Raw genomic sequence first — 19,291 nt, 5'->3', positions numbered from 1 at the left:
GTATAAAAATACTACAGTTTTAATTTTACGAGTTCTGCATTTCATTAAAAAAAATACAAAAATAAATAATATAAATAATATAAATACATTTACAATTACGTATTTCATTATTTTGGGAAATCGATTTATATCGATATTCCTGAACCGGGGATGGTTATCGAAATATTGAAATAAACTTGAGCTGGCTGTAGTATTCGAGTACTCATATTCTGAATTTGAATTTCTCGGTTTCTTTATACAGACATAGCCAAATTGACTCGACTGTCGATGAATATATATCAGCTGTATAAGAATATATATACTAGAAGTAATGCTTTGTTTTTGTTTAAGCTGTAAAATTGTCTGCTGTTTTGCTTCATGACGTAATGGGAGCAAGCCATGTCGTGAACTCGGCCCTGATCGCTTAATTGTGTAATTGTTTATAAATAAATAACAATTCCGTTTCATTTCGCTGATAAGCGATGCATATGACTAACGTTGCTGTGCACCCAACCACCCTCCCCCGCCACACAGCGGGCACAAGGAAAGTCAAACGGGTGGAGCTGGCAGGAGACACGTAGACATTCGGTCTGCGATTCCTCTTTGTATTTCTTTTTTTTAGCACGCCTTTTGTTTACATTATATAATCGCCGCTTAAAACGGAAGGCGTAAACAAAAATAAAATACATATTATTTTAAATATATATATTTAAAAAAAAAAACAAGAAGAAGACAAGAAATTTGGTTATACCCTGTTTAAAGATTTAACATATTTCCTTTAATGATTGTTACTGCTACACAAGTTGCTTAATATTATGTGGACGAATATATATATTTTTTATAGTATTAAATGTTTGTTTATCAGCGCTTGTCTTACTATATGTATATATATTGTTTATATACTGATATCGATTATGAGAATCGTGGCGTTATTTTAATTTGGTATAATATATAGGATATAATATGGAATACGTAGATGCTGAGCAATACAAAACCTGCTGACTAAAAAGAAAAGCACTCGACTTGTTTACTTTTTCTAATATTCATATAGATGACACACACACACACACACATTCATAAATATATATGCATGTTGTGTGTGTGTGTATGTGTGTGTGTATATGCATACATCTACATATAGCGATTATCGTAGGCAGCACTTGAGTTTGAGCTTTTAAAAATAGTCGCTGCTTGTTGGGGAAGTAATTGTTATTGCGCTAATTCGATAAGAGGTGTCTCTACGGTCAAGTGTGTCGCTGTAGAGGTGGGGTGGCTTGGGGGCATAATGAAGGTTGTGCTCTCTCTCTGTGCTTAGCTTAGTTGGCCAGTCACTTGAACGATAATACACAAAATTGTTGTAAAAATAAAGAAACAACAACAGCAGATAATTTGTAATCTATTCAATGTCAAGGTTGTCAGCCATTCAGCTGAGCCATTCTCAACAAGAAATTCATTTGTTTTGCTGTTGTCGTTTTGTTTCTTTTATTTTTAAATACATTCACTCTCCCTTTGTTTATTTCTTTTATTTACTCTTTTTTTTGTGAGTTATTTTGCACATTTTTGTTGTGGTTTTTTTTTTGTTGAATGTTGTTGATAACTTTATTTGCTTTAGAATTATACAAAAAAAAAGCAACAAAAAAAAATAATAAAAATAAAATAAATAAATGAAAAACAGCAACAACAATTAAAGTTCTTCAACAACAAAACAAACCCCGAATTGGTTATAAAATGTTTGTTTTTATTTTTATTTGTTTTCAAATTCAATTTGATTTTTATCGCCATTTTGACTCATTTTGTTTGTTTTTGTTGTTGTTTCATTTACAAAGCTTTTTTTTGTTTACTTTTGATTAATTGTTTTTAGATTATTTATTAAATAATATGTAAAATCATTGATTCAAATACTTCAAGTGACATAACTGTGCCGTAAAATTTCCGACAGATATTTTAATTTATTGGCGTTCGATCATTGGCTGTTTGCATCTGTGTTTTTGTGCATGGCGACTAGACTCGCAACATTTTATTGTCACGTAATACACAAGTAAAGCTCTCGATAGTATTCAACTTGAGTTGAGAGTGGGCGTTGGTGCGGGCGTGGTCGTGGTCGTGGATTGTCATCGTTTCTTCAACTACGTGTGCTTTGTGGCAAAAGGAAATCGTTATCTAGCTGAGACGTCAACTTTGTGCTGCTGTTGCAACGCATATGCAATTTCCGTTCGCTGTCAGCAAACTGCCAGAAATATTCGACATGCAATTCTCTCAGCTGCTTAAGGCGAGAATATTGCAAGAAGAGCTGTCATAAAATGTATACAATATCTATATATTTATTTACCCACATCATAAGCATACTTCTGCAATACCCTGTAAATATAAAAATTGTTGAAAGGTGTTGTTTGCTGCTAACGTTATTATTTATCAGCAAATATAGTTTATCAATAAGTCAAACTTAACTGAAATTTATATTAAAATTGGATAGTTAAAACCAAGAAGTTATTTAAGATTTGTACTTAGTTCAAATTATTTAATTTGTACAAACTAAGTTTAGATACCAAAACATAAGCAAATATATTTTATATTAAAATTGGATAACAAGATGTTATTTAAGATTTGAACTTCAAGGATTACATAATACCTCCTAGTCGACAATCGAATAGATCGTTTCGCTAGCTTTTTGTTATGTGTTTCTATATTTTGTCGATTTTTATTTTTCTAAATTGCATTTGCTTATCTTATATATTTACAGCTCCACATCTGGTTGCAATGGCATCTTCTCACGTCGCTTGGATTTCTCATCATTCAATTTGCTGCCAAAGACGCGTTTGAATTCTTATCAAGTAAAGGTGAGTTATTGCCAGAAACAGCAAATACTATTTTATAATCGAAAGAGGCAACTCTGTGAATATATTCATATGCATATATGATTATTGCATATAAATAGAAATAGTTACATTTGCTGGCTATTTTTATTAATCAGCAGTCTCGACTCTAGCTTTAGCTGACTCTAGCCATTTGTACACTCATTCATTTGCCACTCGATTATTGCCACTCTTATGCATTCATTCACAAATGGGCAATTCGCTGGGCTATTGAGTTCTTGGAAAACAACACACACATATTTTTTAATGCAGGTTGGGTAGGAGGGTAGGAGAGTGGCGGGAGGGGAGGGGAGTGGTTGGAGTAAGAGACGAGAAAAAACTGCCTGCCTTGGCAAACTAGCAATTGGATACGCTTCTTGGGACAGGGCATGGATATGGTTGTTAAAAAAAAGGAACGCGGGGGGACAACGGAGTGTTTGTTATTGTGGCATTGTTTGCATAGCGCAAAGTTCAGATCAGTTCCAGATGTTGTTCGGGCGGCCAGCAAGTAAAATGACGAAATTCCTAGGAAAAGCACTGCAAGAAAATTGTTGGCGAAGCAAAGTTTCCATATTGTTTTTTTTATTCACTCTTATTATTATTTTTTGTTTTTAGGTGTCACATGAATGCATATGAGATATATCATTGTGTTGTGGGAAGCATATACAGATATCAATTTAGAGATAACGAACTAAGTGTGGAGTATTTCATAAAACTCAACTGCAGAATTGAAGATTACATGTTTTAGTTATTGCTTTTTGGAATTGATTTCACTGGAAAGGCTCATCAAATTAATCACTTTATTAGAATAGCATTTAGGTAAAATTAAATAGTGAAAAACAGTTATTGAGAATCGACTTTATCAGCACCTTGGAACTAATTTTAAGAACTACAAATGTTGTCCTACGTAGCTTATCTTGTTAAAATTGAATAATAAACAGTAATTAGTGAGAATGGACTTTATCAGTACCTTAGCTTTGATATTGTTATAAAATGCTTTAGGACAAAGCAAGAGTATTTCAGCTTCATTGTGTTCGCATTACTTGTTGCCGACTCTCTCATGTGGCAGCTGTATTAGATTTCTGTTTACACTTTGTATAATGTCAATGTTGGCATATTTTTTGTTATATTCTGCTGTTCTCTCGCCGTAAAGCTGCCAATTCAGCAGGCGGCAGTTTTCATCTGCACATTGGTTTGATATCATCATTATTATAACTTATAATTATAATTATTGTTGTGGTTGATATGGGTCTGTGAATATTTAAACGGATATTGAACTATTGAGAAGACCGCACAAGTTGCCTCATGTGGCAATTAGCTTGCGTGTCGATCGCAAATGCTCGTTTTTCAAGCCAAGCTCATGAAATCATAAAGGGGCCAAGACAGCTGCTCATTTATGCACATAGAAATTGCATAAAGAGCTTCAAGTTTTCTTTGAATATTTCATGGCATAGGCGAGCAGCAGACTGTGCGGCGGCGGCATTATCCTCGCAGGACACACAACAACAGCAACATGGCCAATAACAGCAATTGCATTGTAGATAATGTCAAAATGAGGATGAGGGGACTGCATAACAATAGCAAAATATTTGTGGCTACCTGTCGCTTTGTATCTGCATCTGTATCTTTATCTATCTATATACATATATCTGTATCTTTAGCTGTGCTTTGTGAATCCCTTGGCCAACTTATTTTCTGTCTGCACGCAGCTGCTCATCTCTGCTCTGCTCGGTTGCCTTTTGTCTGGAGCGTTTGCCTTCAAAAAAAAAAAAAAACTTTACATTTCAATTTTTTGCTCTCCCTCTCCCTCTCTCTCTTTCTCTTTCTGTTACTGTTACTGTCTGTTGTCTTTTTCGGTTTTGGCAGTCTGCCGCTTGGCATGCATTTCGAATTGCATTTTGTATTGAATTTATAAATATTTAATGCCATTCAAAATGGCATGCAATCGCCCAGACCAAACCGAAACCAAAAACTGAATTCATACCCGCAGAATCCAAAGTGTTGGCAAATTAAATTTGTATAAACCTGCCATGACTAACTGTCTAGGATTTGCCCTTCTTGGTAACTAAAATCGGAATACCAAGGAAAGTTTGTCGTAAAGCGTCGCTTCATGTTAGTTTCTTGCCGCTGATGCTGCAATTTCAAGGGCTTTAAAAGTTTCTCTTCAAGTCGCCGGCAGACAAGCCAAAGTTTCTTTTTTTTTTTTTTTTAGCACCGAAGTTGTCTCAAAATAAGTTTGCACCCAACTTGAGCAGTTTGGGGTTGGGGGTGGATGCGAATTCCCATTCAAGTTTTGTAAAAACTTTTGAAAATAGAAAAGAAAACGCACTCTTAGCTTTTGGCAATTGCACTGATTGCAATGTCGGGCATAGTTAATAAAAACAAGATCTCGATTGCATATCCTTATAGCCGTTACGCATTGTTTGCCCAAAGGATTAACCATAATCAAACCGGTCTGTCTGCTGTGCGCCCTTCTCATAATAATTAACACAAGTCAACTTGTTAATCATTCAGCAATTGGCGACTTGATTCCCAAAAGGGTTGTTCGCTCTTAAGCCGCCTCGCTGATTTTTTAATCAGCGCATATCATTGCCTGCCCCCGGGTGTCTCCCCTTATTACGACGACCCGTCAGCGATGCCATCAGCTGTCAACATTCTGTTCATTTCTTTTGGTGGGATTTGTAACTCAATGAAAAGAGTTGCCGTAGCCAAGTCATCTCACTTTAAAGCAGCTATAATTATAATTATAAAAATAAAAAAAAAACCCTGGCAATTGCCCACAGGACTTAATGAAGTTATATACATATATATCTGATTTTCGGGTGGTTACAGCGTGTTTTCGCTGCGACTTAAGTCAACTTGTTTAATCATTTATTACGCTTCACATTTTGATGGCACATCTGCTAATTGTTGTCCGACTGCAAAACAATATTATTTTGCTCCCCTTCATTATTTATTTTTGTGAGGAGTTCTCTGTATAATGAGTAATGGATTATATTGGATTAGTAACTTGTTTATGAAAATGGTGAAGAAAAAGAATATTAAATAGGAAAATAAATAAAAAAAAAATGCTATAAATGAAACTATAATTCTATATTACATTTATTTTACATTTTGCTTTTTTTTCTCTCAAATTAACTGCGAGTATTTTATGTGCGAGCAATTCCCAATTGGATGCTTAGTGTGCCAATCAATCTTTGTCTTTGCATTGCTCACAAAAAAAATAAAAAAAGAATGGAAGAAACATATACAAAAAGAAAGAGAAAAAATGCGAACTTTAAACAAGAAAAGATGCTTTTATAAATGATTGATGAGCACGTTCATCTGGCTATTATGGCGGCACATATGTCGTGAATTGGAGCTGAAATTTGGAATGCATATGGATAAATACGTATTCCAAATATTTGCACAGATATTTCTTTTTTTCTTTTCGTTTTCTTTTCAAATTTATAAACATATTGGTATATGTTTTTTGGTTTTCTTCTTTGACTATTTAAAAAAGTTTTTGAAAAGCTTTTCGTGCCCACTTGCCAGACAACGTTCAGCCAGCCACATGTAATGGCTACACTCTCCAGAGCATTTCCGTTTCAAGTTGCTGACGGCTTCCGACTGTGCGCATTTTCCGGTAAAAAACAATGCTCAACGGGAGACTACAAATTCGAAAAAGTTTGACACTCACACACAGTGCTGCAGTGGTGTCCAAAAATATTTTGCACGTTTAGTTGACACTCTTGGAAGTGGTGACACTTTGTAGATTGATGGCTGCATTCATTTATTCTTTCTTTGCTTTTTTGTATTCGTTTTTTTTTTTTTTTCGTAGTTGCCCAAAATGTCAGCGACAGTAAAAATGCACTGTTGTATAGGCGTTGTTGCTGTGTGGCAGCATGAAATGCGTCTCGTAGGCGCCAGTCCGAGAATAATTTATGCAATTGCAAGTCTCCAAAAGGCAACGAAAAATTGCCCAACCAAAATATTTATGCATGCTGCAGAGTTGAGTGTGCGTGCGTGTGTATATATATATATTTACATATAGATATGAGTGTGTGAGTATGCATTAGATTCAGCCATGTTATAGTTTATGGCCCAAATCACTCATCGCAGCCTTAGACTGACATTTTGGCTGCGCTTTGCCGATTTAAATTTTTATGTGCTTGCAACGGGCATTTAAATTGTGTGACTGAGAATGTGTAAAGTTTGCATATTATTATTTATATATTTAATGTGTACAAATATCAATCGACTCAGAAAATATCAGTTAATAAAAAAAATATAAAGTTAACTATTAACAACATAATAACAATGTTTAAGATTGGCCCAAGATTTGTTGGAAAATCATCAACCATAAAGCATTTTTGTGAAAATGTTTTATACAAGACAAGACACCTAAAGTTGTGATCTAAATGAAAGAAATAGAAAACGTTGAATTGTTAACAGGATAAAGCCAATTGTAATCGTAGAAGAGTACTCGAAAAGGCACAGAATAATTATTCGTACAACTTTTAAGAGAAAGTGGAGAGAAGTAAAACGCAAGAAATAAGAATTTCTTTTGTTTTTATGTGCCTAAACAATACAAATATATTATCTGACAACTGACAGAGGTTGCTTTTTAGGGTATTTGGTCTGCTGTGCACCGAAAAGCACAGCTCCTACTAGTTTTTTTTGTAGAATCTGTTGTAAATTTGCAGTTTATTAAAGTGCTACAGCTTATGCAAAAGTTCTGCGCTTGCCACGCCCACACAGGTAAATGGCTGTGAGCCATGTTTGCCACGTTTTGAGTGCTGACTGCTGAGTGTTGAGTGGCGTCTGGAGTCTGGCGAGTAGATGTCGGAGTTTGTTGGTAGCTTTGTCAGGTGGAAGTGATGGGCGACGCCGCTGCTCGACTGCCTTTAACATGACATTTATTGTAACTGTCGTTATGTAGCCCGCCGCAATATTGTAACACGTTAATGTTGCTGTTGTTGCAGTTGTTGCTGTCCTTGTTGTTGTTGCTGCTGCTGTGGTTGTTGCTGTTGTCATTTAAACATTTGATGTGCATTGTGGTAGACATGCCCTGCAGCAGACGGCGCCACCAGCAGCATTGATAAGTTGTAGTCGTCGGAGTCATTGTCATGGCAACATGTTGCCAGCATTTACTCTTGCAACGTCGTCTGACAGGCAGATTAACAGACATACACATACACATACACATGTGTATGTGTATCGTGTCTGCTCTTATCAAGCAGCCATTGTCATTTATTTCAATTTTTGCATCTTGTTTGCTGGCAATCATCTACAAGCCAGAAATTTGCACAAGTGCCTGCCACGACACGTTGCAAAATGAATAATTATGCGTGTTTTGCAGCAGCGACAACAACGCACCCAATCCTCACCCTTGCTCGCTGCTGTCATTGTTTGTGCCATGTTTCTTACTGTTTAATTAAAATTAGCCCAAAGCGCTATTCAGAACCGCTTGTGTAAAACAAAACATTTTGCAGGTCAATGCACGGCTTATGTCCTTTTCGGTGAGGCAAAAACACTCTTTGAATGGTATTTTAAGCCAAAAATTTAATTTCAATTTTCTCATCAAGCTAGCTGTTGTTTCTTGATGCTGCTTGTTGATGTATATTTTATTGGGTTGGCCAAAACAAGCGCAGGATTGTGGGGCTAGAGTGTTAACGAGAGATTAGATCCAGCAAAGCGACATTAAAATGTTGATGAACTTTTGGGGAGATCCACTCACAAAATTTGAAATTCTTGCTAAATTATTAGCCACAGGCTGGCCGCCTGCCTGCCTGCTGTGTGCCATGCACATTGCACGAATATTGAGTTTATGTCAGCACACACACACACACACACAACAAACGCCTCTGTTGCAAACATGATGTGTTCTGTTGAGGTAGCTTTTGGACGCGCTAATTGTAATGACAAAAAATGCGCTGTGTGGCGCATTAAACAAATTAAAAATGCATTGACTTTTGATGTTAACGAGCACTCAATACACTCATTCATATACATTCAATCACACGTATGTATTTATTTACAATAATGTACTTGTTTAACCCAAAAAAAAAAAAACCAAAGTAACCACAATACTGGGTACTTCAAAGTCTGCCCACACGCTAAGCGTAAAACCTAATTTGCATTGCCACCATCAACAATTAAGCATTTGTTTACAATTCCAAAAAAAACACAAAAAAAGAAGCAATAAAATCAACGCGAATTGATGTATTTTTAAAGCTTATATATATATATATATATATATCTCCATATCTGTCGCGCATAGAATGAGATGTTTCCACACCCAAAATTAAAAGCTCGTCTGACAATTTTTATGATTTGTTCTCGAGTTCTACGAGAATAATGTATGAGCGCTGAAACAAAGCGAGGCTTTGTTAACTGTTTCAGCCTTAACCGAAATCAACTAATGCAACTGCATTTATAAATATTTTAAATTTTTGTATAAAATATTTAGTTTTTCAAAAGAATTTATATTATTTAAATTGAGCATCCTTTTTTGAATAAAATATTTTTCGAACTATTTTAACAAAGCTGTTAAGGTATTCCATTTTCGAGTTCAACACTATTTTGTGTGTGTGTTTTTTTTCAATTTTACTTTTGTTGCATTGCGCGTAAAAGTTAATTGAAATTTTTTAAGGCTTGGCCTGACAGACATAAAAATTAATGTTGCATTGTTGCCAGCTGCTGGTGCTGCTGGTGCTGCTGTTGCAGTTGCAGTTGCAGTGAACCGCAACGGTTTGCAATTTTTCAAGTTAACGCTTCATTTGGCTGCAAGTGAAATTGGTTGAGTTGAAAAAAAGGGTAAGAGGATTTTGGCATTAACAATCAAAATGCCTTTCGTAATTTCAATTATTACCCTTTCAGCGGTCAAATTTATGAGTGTTTATTTTCGTATCGCACACTTATTACTTTCTGTTTTCGTGTTCGTTTTCTTTTTTTATATTTATATTTCAATTTCAATAAATTTACAAAACAATTCTGGGATTGTTTATTATCCATGCATATATAATTTTCGCTGGTTTCTGTTTGCTGGCAACTCGAGCAGCGACAAGTCAACAAACTTTTTGACAAACAATTTCATGTGCTTATTGTTTTTACTCATCGCTGTTGCTCTTGCTGTTGCTGTTGTTGTTGCAGTTGATGTGATTGTTGCATTTGTTGTCGCTTGGCTGCAATTGAAGTCCCAGTCTCAGTCGCTGACTCAAAAACTCCGATTCAGATTCAGATTCAGTCTCAGACTCAAACTCAGTCTCACAGTCGTTGTGTATGACAGCTGACTGACATAATGTCCGCTGTAAGTTTGTTTCCATTGCGCTGATGAGCAATAATCACGTTGATAATGATGATGATGATGATGTTGACGATAATGACGATGCCGATGACGATACACAGTAGTCGGTCGCATCTCAGCGGTCGAGTGTCAACCGTTTGACAGCGCTCCCAAGTGCTGCTCATGAAGATCGTTGCTTATAAGCACAGCGAGTCGTTGTTGATGTCGATGTCTGCCAGCTGCTGCTGCTGCTGCTAATGACCCAATGCAGCCACAGCTGAGAAGGTTCATTGATACATACATATATATATATATATATATATATATAGAAAGGCTATTTCCATACAATTGTGTATTTTATTGCTATCAGAAATCGATTTGTATCGATATACGATGATGAAGTGAAATAAACTTGGTATGCATACGAGCAGTAATATTCCAAATTTGCAGGCTCTAATTCTTATAGTCTCAGTGCTGATCAAGAATATATATATATACTTTATGCAATCGGATATGCTTCCTTCTGACCATTACATACTTTTGCATAATTTCCTATTTTTTAATGGTTGCAGGGTATAACTATAAATGGCATATGATAGGGATTTCTTTCGTTAAATTCTATATATAACCTCGTTTCAACGACTCGTAGATTTTGTATTTACAAATCGAAGTAGCTTTTGATGATGTTTTCATTTTTTGTTCAAATACAGTAGTTGATTGCTGTCATCGTTCGAGTCTTTTAAACAGTATCTGACGATGTGCCAAATTCATTAGATACTCGTTGAATCAGTGCGCTTGTGCACTTGATGCTATATTTTATTGAATATTGTTTTAATCGTTGCAATAATTTCGAATGACAGATGGAAGATTTATGAGCGCCTTCTCTACGACTGACTTGGCTGACTGCATTTGTTGAGTTTGCTGAACATTTTAATTAAAACATTTGCCATGGTGCTCCACGATGACATAATCTCTGCCTGGCGCTATGGTAGTCTGTAGTAGTCATTAGCCACCCTCAAAAAGCGACTCGAGACACCTAACAACAGGCCAGAGCTGTTGTTGCTGTTGTATTGCTATTGTTGCCTATAGTTTGGTTGTTTGTTATTTGTTGTTGGCATTGTCTCGCCCCCAGATGTCTATTAGAGAACGAACTTCAATGTACTCAGTATATATGTGTATATATATATATATATATGTGTTTGAACATAAGTATTTAGGCTGACGCTGTGGACAATAAATCTGATTAATGTGCAAATTATTTTCGATTCAAGGCAAGTTCCATTGGTAGCTCGACTTGACGCTTGAATGTGGCACATTTAAGTGGCACATTTAATTTTTATGTTTTGTGTTGTTGTGTTGTTCACTTGACTTTGATTTATATTGGCTTTTGTATATTGTTGCATGTTTGGTTTTTTGCTACTTGCAACATTTTCTTTTTAATTACTGCTGCTGCTGCTGCTGCTTGTTATTCTTGTCAACATATGGTCAAAACGAATTGACTGCTCCTCTTTGGCCAGAAAAAAGCAAAAGCTGTTGTAATCTCCCATACATGTTAATTAATATTTATTGTATGCGATTTTTGCACATTTCTTTGTTATTTTTAAGGGGGGTCAGGAGGGTTTAGATGGGGGCGGTGTCTATGTGTGTGTGTGTGTGTGTGTGTGTGGGTGCCGCCGACACGCTTGAGGGCGTCGAAATCATATTTTTTCTTTTGAGTCTGAATTTTTTTTAGCTTGCAAGTTTTTGTGCGGGTCGAATTTATTTGCGTTAATGAAAATAAATTGCTTAATTTGTAGAGTTTACATAAAATTAAGCATAATTTTTCATTTGTTTTCTGGATGCGTCTTTTTTTCTTTCTTTTTTATTTGCCTCGCATATGTTTTTGGTTATGCAAAAATAAAATGAGACCACAGTGTACTCATTAAACAACAACAACAACAACAAAAAATCCATAAAAATATCAATTAGTTGTTTTTAGTATTTTGCAGTTGTTGCATACAACATAAAAATAAAAATGCCAGACTAGTGTCCTTCATAGCAGCTGTAACTTTGTGGGAAATATATATATAGATAAACATATGCATCCAACTACATGCGTGTACATGCATATACTTGTTCATAGGTACAACGCAATTTATTTTTATTTTGTTTTATGCGCTTGTTAGTTTTCTTCTTTTCTTTTTTTTTGGCGCTCAGTTTCAGCTGCCTGGCAGGAAGCAGCCGCCAGTCATCCACTCAGCAAAGTCATTCAGCCGCAAGGAACAGGCTGCCAGTCATTGAAAAAAATATACGACGAGGAAGAATGAAAACTGCGCCAACGCCTGCTGCACATTATTAACTTTGCTCAGTTTCCGTTCTCGACAACGTCCTGTGCTTGAGGTCAATGCGCTGACAGCAGCAGGAGCACAGGACTCTTGGCTGCCGCCTGCAGCAGCAGCAGCAGCCCAACCACAAAGCAGCAACGAACCACTTTAATTACAGCCAATCATTTATCATAAAATAAAATGCCATTCGCAAAATGTGAGAGTCATAAATAAGCTCAAGTGTATCTTTTAAATAACCAGAAAGAGAGAGGGAGAGAGAGAGGTATAGGGAGACAGAGAGAATACGTGGCAGTTGCTGGCTAATCACACAATAGCAACTTTGCATGCCTCACCATGTGAGATTGAGGCTTATACGGCACAAAAAAAAAAAAAAGTGTAAGATTGTAAATTTAAATAGTGCTTAAGTAGAATAAATTTCCAAGTGTATGTTAATGACCAGTTATAAAATTATATATTTTTCTCTTAACCATTTATTTTTTTTATATATTGCTTAATATGACCAATGTCTGCGAGAATTTTATTATGGTCTAAAACTGCAAATCACTCGAGGATAATTTTAACGTTTCTCTTTCTGCTCATATGTCTTATCTCAAATTATCTCCGATTGCATAGCGCATTCTTTTTGTTTAATCTTGACAATTGTAAAATTATATATTTCTCTTAAACTTTTTTTTGTTGTTTATATTACTTAATAAATAGATGACGCATATTTAATGTTGCCGGTTATATCATATTGCGGGCAATCTTTGTTTTTTTTTTTTGTTTCTGTTTCACTAATTTTATTTGCCACTCCGGTCGCAAGTGCAGCTCAAATTTCTCATACCCGACTGATGTGTGTAGTCTTTAAAAACGTGGCACACACAATGTGCAACTAATGGACTGTAACAGCTTCTAATCAACACAAGACATCATGCAACACACACACAGACACAGACGCACACACAGACACACAGCACCCTCACATAGAGCCATGCTTGATTTGATCAACGCTGTCGTCTTCTTCCTTATATGTATGTCGCATAATCCAACGATAATAGAAAACTGCTTTGATCCAATGCAATGTCTTTTATGGACAATTTGTATGCGTCGCCTTTTGGCCCTGACAACGTTTCGTCGTGGTACTCTTCACCTCACCTCGTTTCTGTTCTGCTCGTCTGCCATCGATGCACGAAATTACCAATTTCTGGCCATAAAACGAAAGAGGGAACAAGTTGGAGCCATTATCCGAGCCAGGCTGTCGCTATAATGCGCTTTAAGCTCATTTTATTACTGCCATTATGAGGCGGCAGCACGCTTAAGGATGATCACAGGGATGTTGCCATTCATGCTGCACTCCATCGACATCGACGTGGACTTTCTCTTGTTTTTTTTTTATTATTTATTTTCTGTTCTTTTTTTGCTGCAGCTGCCTCTCGTCTACAAAGTTGTTGCCTAGTCTTAAACATAAACTTTTTGCATACGCATACGCATTGGCGGCAGCTGCCCTACTGTGCATTGACCGCTGTGCTTAAGCCGCTGGTCAGCCACTGACCTTGCAACCCAAGCACCTGCTGCACAAACAACAACAAAATGTGTCCTTCGACAGCAAATATACAAGTGAAAAGTAAAAGCCAATAAATTTAGTGACAAAGCCTCTCGTAGCCGCGAGAACCATATTGAAATTATGTACACAAAATTTAAATGTGCCGCAACAACAAAAAAAAATAAAAGCGCAAATTTTACGAGTCCTAAATGCCCTATTTGCGTCTGCTCTGATTGCTGGCTATTTATTGTGTGCAGGTTCAGGCACCTTTATATTAAATTGTGTCTAGCTAACGGAATGCCATAAAAATGCACATTTAAAGCTCAGTTCCCTAACAACACCTCTAAAACAGACATTTTTCCCACGCATATATATATATATATATATGTGTAGAGGCATTTGTGCCCCTCGCTTAAATAATGTATAAGTGCGTCAAACAGACGTGGCCCTTGAAGTCTGCGTGCCGCACATTTGCCAAATGCCTCCCGACGGAGGCAACAAGGTCAAAGCACCCGACAAACACTCCAGCTCAAGGAGAAAGCACCCCAATGTTGCCCCTTCTCTCTCTCTCTCTCTTTCTCTCCCTCTCGTAGAGGCAGCCAGCAGTTTATTAACATTTTACGCAACCCAAAAATATCACAACGCAACATAAACATAAAAACCGGAGTCGAAACCGAGCCGCCGCCTACGCATAAGGCCAAGTGCAAGGACAGCCGCCTATTCAGGTTGTGTATGCCATGCGGGTGTGTGTATGTATGTGTGTGTGTGGGGCGGGGGGTTGCTTTCACGGCCATGGTCACGTTTATTGCTGCTGGCTGCTGCTACTGCTGCTACTGCTGCTGCTGCTGCAGGCTCATTGTCACGGCCATGGCCATGGCCACGGTAATGCCGGCCGGCTGCTTGGGGCTGCCTGGCTAAAAAGCTTTTAGAGGCGCCTAACGAGAGTTGCCTGCTCCCTATTTTAGGCGCCTGCGCTGTGGCATTTTCTCTCTCTCTCTCTCTCAATCTCTCTGGGATTTGGGTTTAATGTCCTTTGCAGCGGTATAGATACTTTTGCTGCATACTTTAGAGGCGCCACGCGTGCGTCTGTCAAAAGCATTCAGCTTTTTCCACGTGTTTTGTTTGCCTGTGTCTCCCTGTGGTGTATATGTATGTGTGTGTGTGTGTGTGTGTATGCGTGTGTGTGTGTGTGTATGCGTGTGTGTGTGTGTGTGTGTGTATTTTGTGGCTGGCAAATCGAGAAAGTTGTCGACGCCGCCAGCAAATCTACCCATGACTAATGTGCCAGGCTAATGACGTGCCGCCTTCCAACCGCACCCTGCTCCCTCTCCTTGATCCTGCATCTATTTTTGAAAGTTTTGCCCTTTTTATGGCATACTTTATGGCTCTGAAATTGCTGTGCTTAACATGTACTCAATTGTGTGTGTGTGTGTGGTTAGGTAGGAGTGCTGGGAAATCCTATGAGCTGCTTTTGGGTTTTTCATTCCTTCGTTTAGTTTTGGCGGTTTGCCATTGCTGTTAATTTACATGGCGGTCATTATCAGGCATTTGTCTTGCAAATGCCGCACATCAAGCATGTTGCATGTTGCAATTTGCTGCTGCATCAGCACACATGCAAAAAAAAAGAAGAAAAATAAATAAATAAAAAGTAAAGAAATAAACGAGCAGACAAGCAAAGAGAAACAACACGCGACAATTTCCCAGCGGTTGCCAGCCAACTTCCGCCCCACACACCCCCCCTTGCCCACGTGCGGCAAGCTCCGACGCTCGGCGCTTTGTCTGCGCTTGTAATGATTAATGTAAAGTTTTTTTGTTTTTTTTCTTTTTTTTTTATATGTATTTTGTTTACTTTACTTTTGCTTTGTGCCGTTTTTTTTTTCCATTTCTTTTTATTTTTTTAATTTCAATGTTTGCTGTTTTATTTTTGCTTTGCTGCACTTTGTTTTATGTTTTCTGTTTGCTGTTGCTGTTCTTATTTTTCTTGTGCGTCGCGTCATCAGCATATTAATATTGCTTAATGAAAAATTGCGAATTGCGTCTGTTTTTTTTTGTTGTGTATTTTTTTCTTCATTTTTGTATTTTTATTTCAGAGTTTTTTTTTTATGTTTCCACGACGCATTGAAATTAAAAGCGCTCAAGTGAGTTACAAAGTCGGAGTCATTTAATTGCCTGCCGCTGAAAGGAAAGTGAGAGTTTTGGCTGGCGATTAATGATGATGGCAGCTGGGTGCTGGAAGATGTGCATGTGCAACAACAGCAGCAACGGCAACAGCAACGACAACAGCAACAGCAACAGCACATTTGCCTCTTCCGCGTCCCAAGCTACCCTTCTTTTTGCTGATTTCTTTCATTTGTGGATGATTAATGGTTTTGGTGACGTCATGTGAATACGAATACACTTGCGGCTGCCGCCGCCACTAACACCAACAAATAAATTATGATGATGCTGATTTTTTTCGCTTATAAGTTCAACAAAAGAGGCAAGAAAACTCTCAAAAAAAAAACAAAAAAAAAAAAAAAACGACGTTTGTTCACTGGATTTTCTCCAACAAAATGTTGTTTGACGAAAACTTTTCAGAATTAATGAGCGTTTGTGACAGCGTTTTTTGTGTAGTAATTATTTGTATTTTATGCATATTACATTTGCTAAAAAAAAATAAAACCAGAAAGAATCCAACAAAATGGTTAGACTCGTGCCCGAAGTATATGCTCATTTTGATTGTTATTCATATCTCTTCTGACTTTTTTTGTTTTGCCATATTCAAATGTGCATTGTTGTGTTTATTTGTGATTTTCATTTTAAATGCTTTTTTGTTAATAATCATTTTTGGTTGCCTTTTGTGAATCATTAATTTAAATGATGGATATGGAACTTGGAATGGCACTGCAAAAGGCGACTGCGGTTGGTGCGACAACATTTGATCTGGTATTTGAAATTGTCAGCTGGTGGCAAGTCAATTAATCATTTGATTCTCTTGATCATTTGGCCAGTCTGACTGTCTGTGCTCTGCTGTGCTGTGCTTTATTTTCAGTTATTTACACAAGAATTTCTTGTGAATTGTTGTTGTTGTTGATTATGCATCTTTAATGATTTTGATGCGACAAACGCTTTATTTACGCCTGAGCACTTTTTCATGATTTGCATCCGCATCCTTGCGACACTTCCATGCTCTGTCTTCCACTTGAGCGACGGGCGTTGTCATCGTCTGCGACGCTTTGATGCATTAATTTCTTACCTTGTCTGAGCTGAGTGTATCTGTGTGTATTTATATTGGTGTCGCCTCCGACAAATGCATTCATCATGAATGAATTGCTGGTGCCTTGACAACACTTTCCAGCGAAGGCGTCAGACTGTAAACTATGAGATACAAGCTTAAAGATACAAACTAGCACATCCAACAGATACAATGCCTGCGGTTGCTTGACTCCTCTTCGGTTGTTGCATGACTGACTCCTCGACGCACACACAAACACACACACAAACACACAGCGAGTGCAAATGATTTGCACGTCTTTGGCCGCAAGTATTTGCTGGCTGCCCTTTGGCATTGCTTTTCACGCGCGTGTTTTTCTTTGCTTTTTCTCGCTTTATTTTTATTTTTTTGTATATTTTCATTGTATTTGTTGAATTTTGTTTGCCTCCTTTTGTTGCGCTTTTATCCTTCTGGCATCTGGCATCTACTCGGCAGCTACTCGACAGTCACTTAAATTGCCATTTCAACAGCTCATTTCGCATGGCCATGGCTTAAAGAGATGTCTAACCACCCCTCACCCACCCATCCCCTCCAACTCATATCGGCTACCCCATCTGCTTTGCTTGCAATGTTTGCTTGCTTCGGGTTCGTTGTCTGCTGCTGCTGCTGCTACTGCTGCTGCTGCTGCTGCTGCTGCTTTTTTCTTCTGCACGTGCACAACCAAAAAGGTAGTTCAACTGCCATTTATCATACGCAGCGTGGTACGCAGGTATTTATTCAATGCGAAATAACTGCCAAAAATTGACGAGTTTGCTGCACATGTTAAATGCTGCTGATCAAAATGCACAACAGGCAACGTTTTTGTTATGCTTGAACGGAGCAACGGAGGCGCGCTCCCTTTAGGGGCGTGGCGTAGGGGTTCAGTTACCAGTTTCAGTTAAACTCCACTATACAACGACCACATGCTGGCTTTGAGAGTTCCCCTTACTTATTATTATTATTATTGTTGTTGTTACTGACTGACTGTCTGACTCTGACTCTGACTCTGCCTGCTGCCTGCCTGCTGCTTTCTGTTATCTGCAACAATTTAGTGGCACTTCCTTGTGCCATGTCGCCGGTCAGCAAAACGTCAAGAGCAGCAATGACAACAACAACAACAACTGCTGCTGCTGCTTGTTGGTAGGTTCATTGCTCGTTAAGTTATTGTCACCTTTATGGACGCTCGAGCGGGTCCAAAGTGTCTACTCAGGACATGGCAGTAGACTTGCCATTTTTTTTTTTTTGTCAAGTGCTTGCTTTGTATGTTCGCTCTCCTTTCTTGTTAGTTTACTGTGTCTGTGTGTGTGTGAAATTTGCACCTCGCAGCAGTTGTTCAACTGGGGGGCAAGTTGTTGTTGTTGTTGTTGTTGCTGTTGTTGTTGCTTCGTTTCGTTTCGTGTTGCTGATGTCGCGACGCTGATAAAGAAAAAAAAGTTTGCCGCTTCGATTCGATTTCTTTTGAAAATGCAGTCGGCAACGTTCCAGCCAAATTGCAATGCCAGTTGTTGTGGCAAGTACAAAATGTAAAGAATTAAATGAGGAAACTTTGTGTTGTGTCTTCGCTTCACTTCCGTTCATTGATTTATAAAAGCTTGTACGTACATTCTATGTGCTTGCCACCAAATATAATTGCAACTTGTGTCTATATCTCTCCCTTTTGTGTATGCGTTTTGCGCTTTTCTCAGGCATTCAACTTGGCTTAATCTCTTGTATAAATGCAGCTAATTCGATTTTGTAAACTTTGTCTTTTGTGGCTGGCCATAATTAACTTAACTTAACTAATTTGCTTGAGCTAATTAAAGTTTGTTAACTTTTAGTTTTGTTCCGCTGGCCAACACTTTTTACATACACCCATTGAATACTCATGAATATATTCACACTTGCATACTTGAATGCACTCACACGCTTGCTGTGCCATTTCCTATTTAATATGCTTGAGCTCAACTAGCAAATCAATTTCAATACATCGATTGTTTTTACGCGTTGCATGTCTGATATGCATGCAACTGCAACCCACTCTCCTTGCATGTTATCCCTTATGGATTTATATGTGCACTAATAATTTGTGTTGCATGCTCTGTTGGCGTGGCACGTAGCAAATAGCTTTTGAGGTTC

At 37.7% G+C, this 19,291-nt stretch overlaps 1 protein-coding gene across 1 annotated transcript in view; it reads left to right on the top strand.

Annotated features, from left to right (window-relative positions):
- Positions 1-19,291, top strand: part of LOC6564226 (headcase protein) — a 96,413-nt gene that overhangs the window by 38,874 nt on the left and 38,248 nt on the right. Inside the window, 1 exon segment of the mRNA XM_001990074.2 lies at positions 2,720-2,816. Within this exon segment, the coding sequence (XP_001990110.2) occupies positions 2,720-2,816 (97 nt within the window).

Source organism: Drosophila grimshawi, unplaced genomic scaffold (genome assembly GCF_018153295.1).
Source record: "Drosophila grimshawi isolate 15287-2541.00 unplaced genomic scaffold, ASM1815329v1 contig_311, whole genome shotgun sequence".
Classification (NCBI taxonomy): domain Eukaryota; kingdom Metazoa; phylum Arthropoda; class Insecta; order Diptera; family Drosophilidae; genus Drosophila; species Drosophila grimshawi.
The sequence above is the reverse complement of the archived record's forward strand: the minus strand, read 5'-3'. Positions and strand labels throughout refer to the sequence as shown.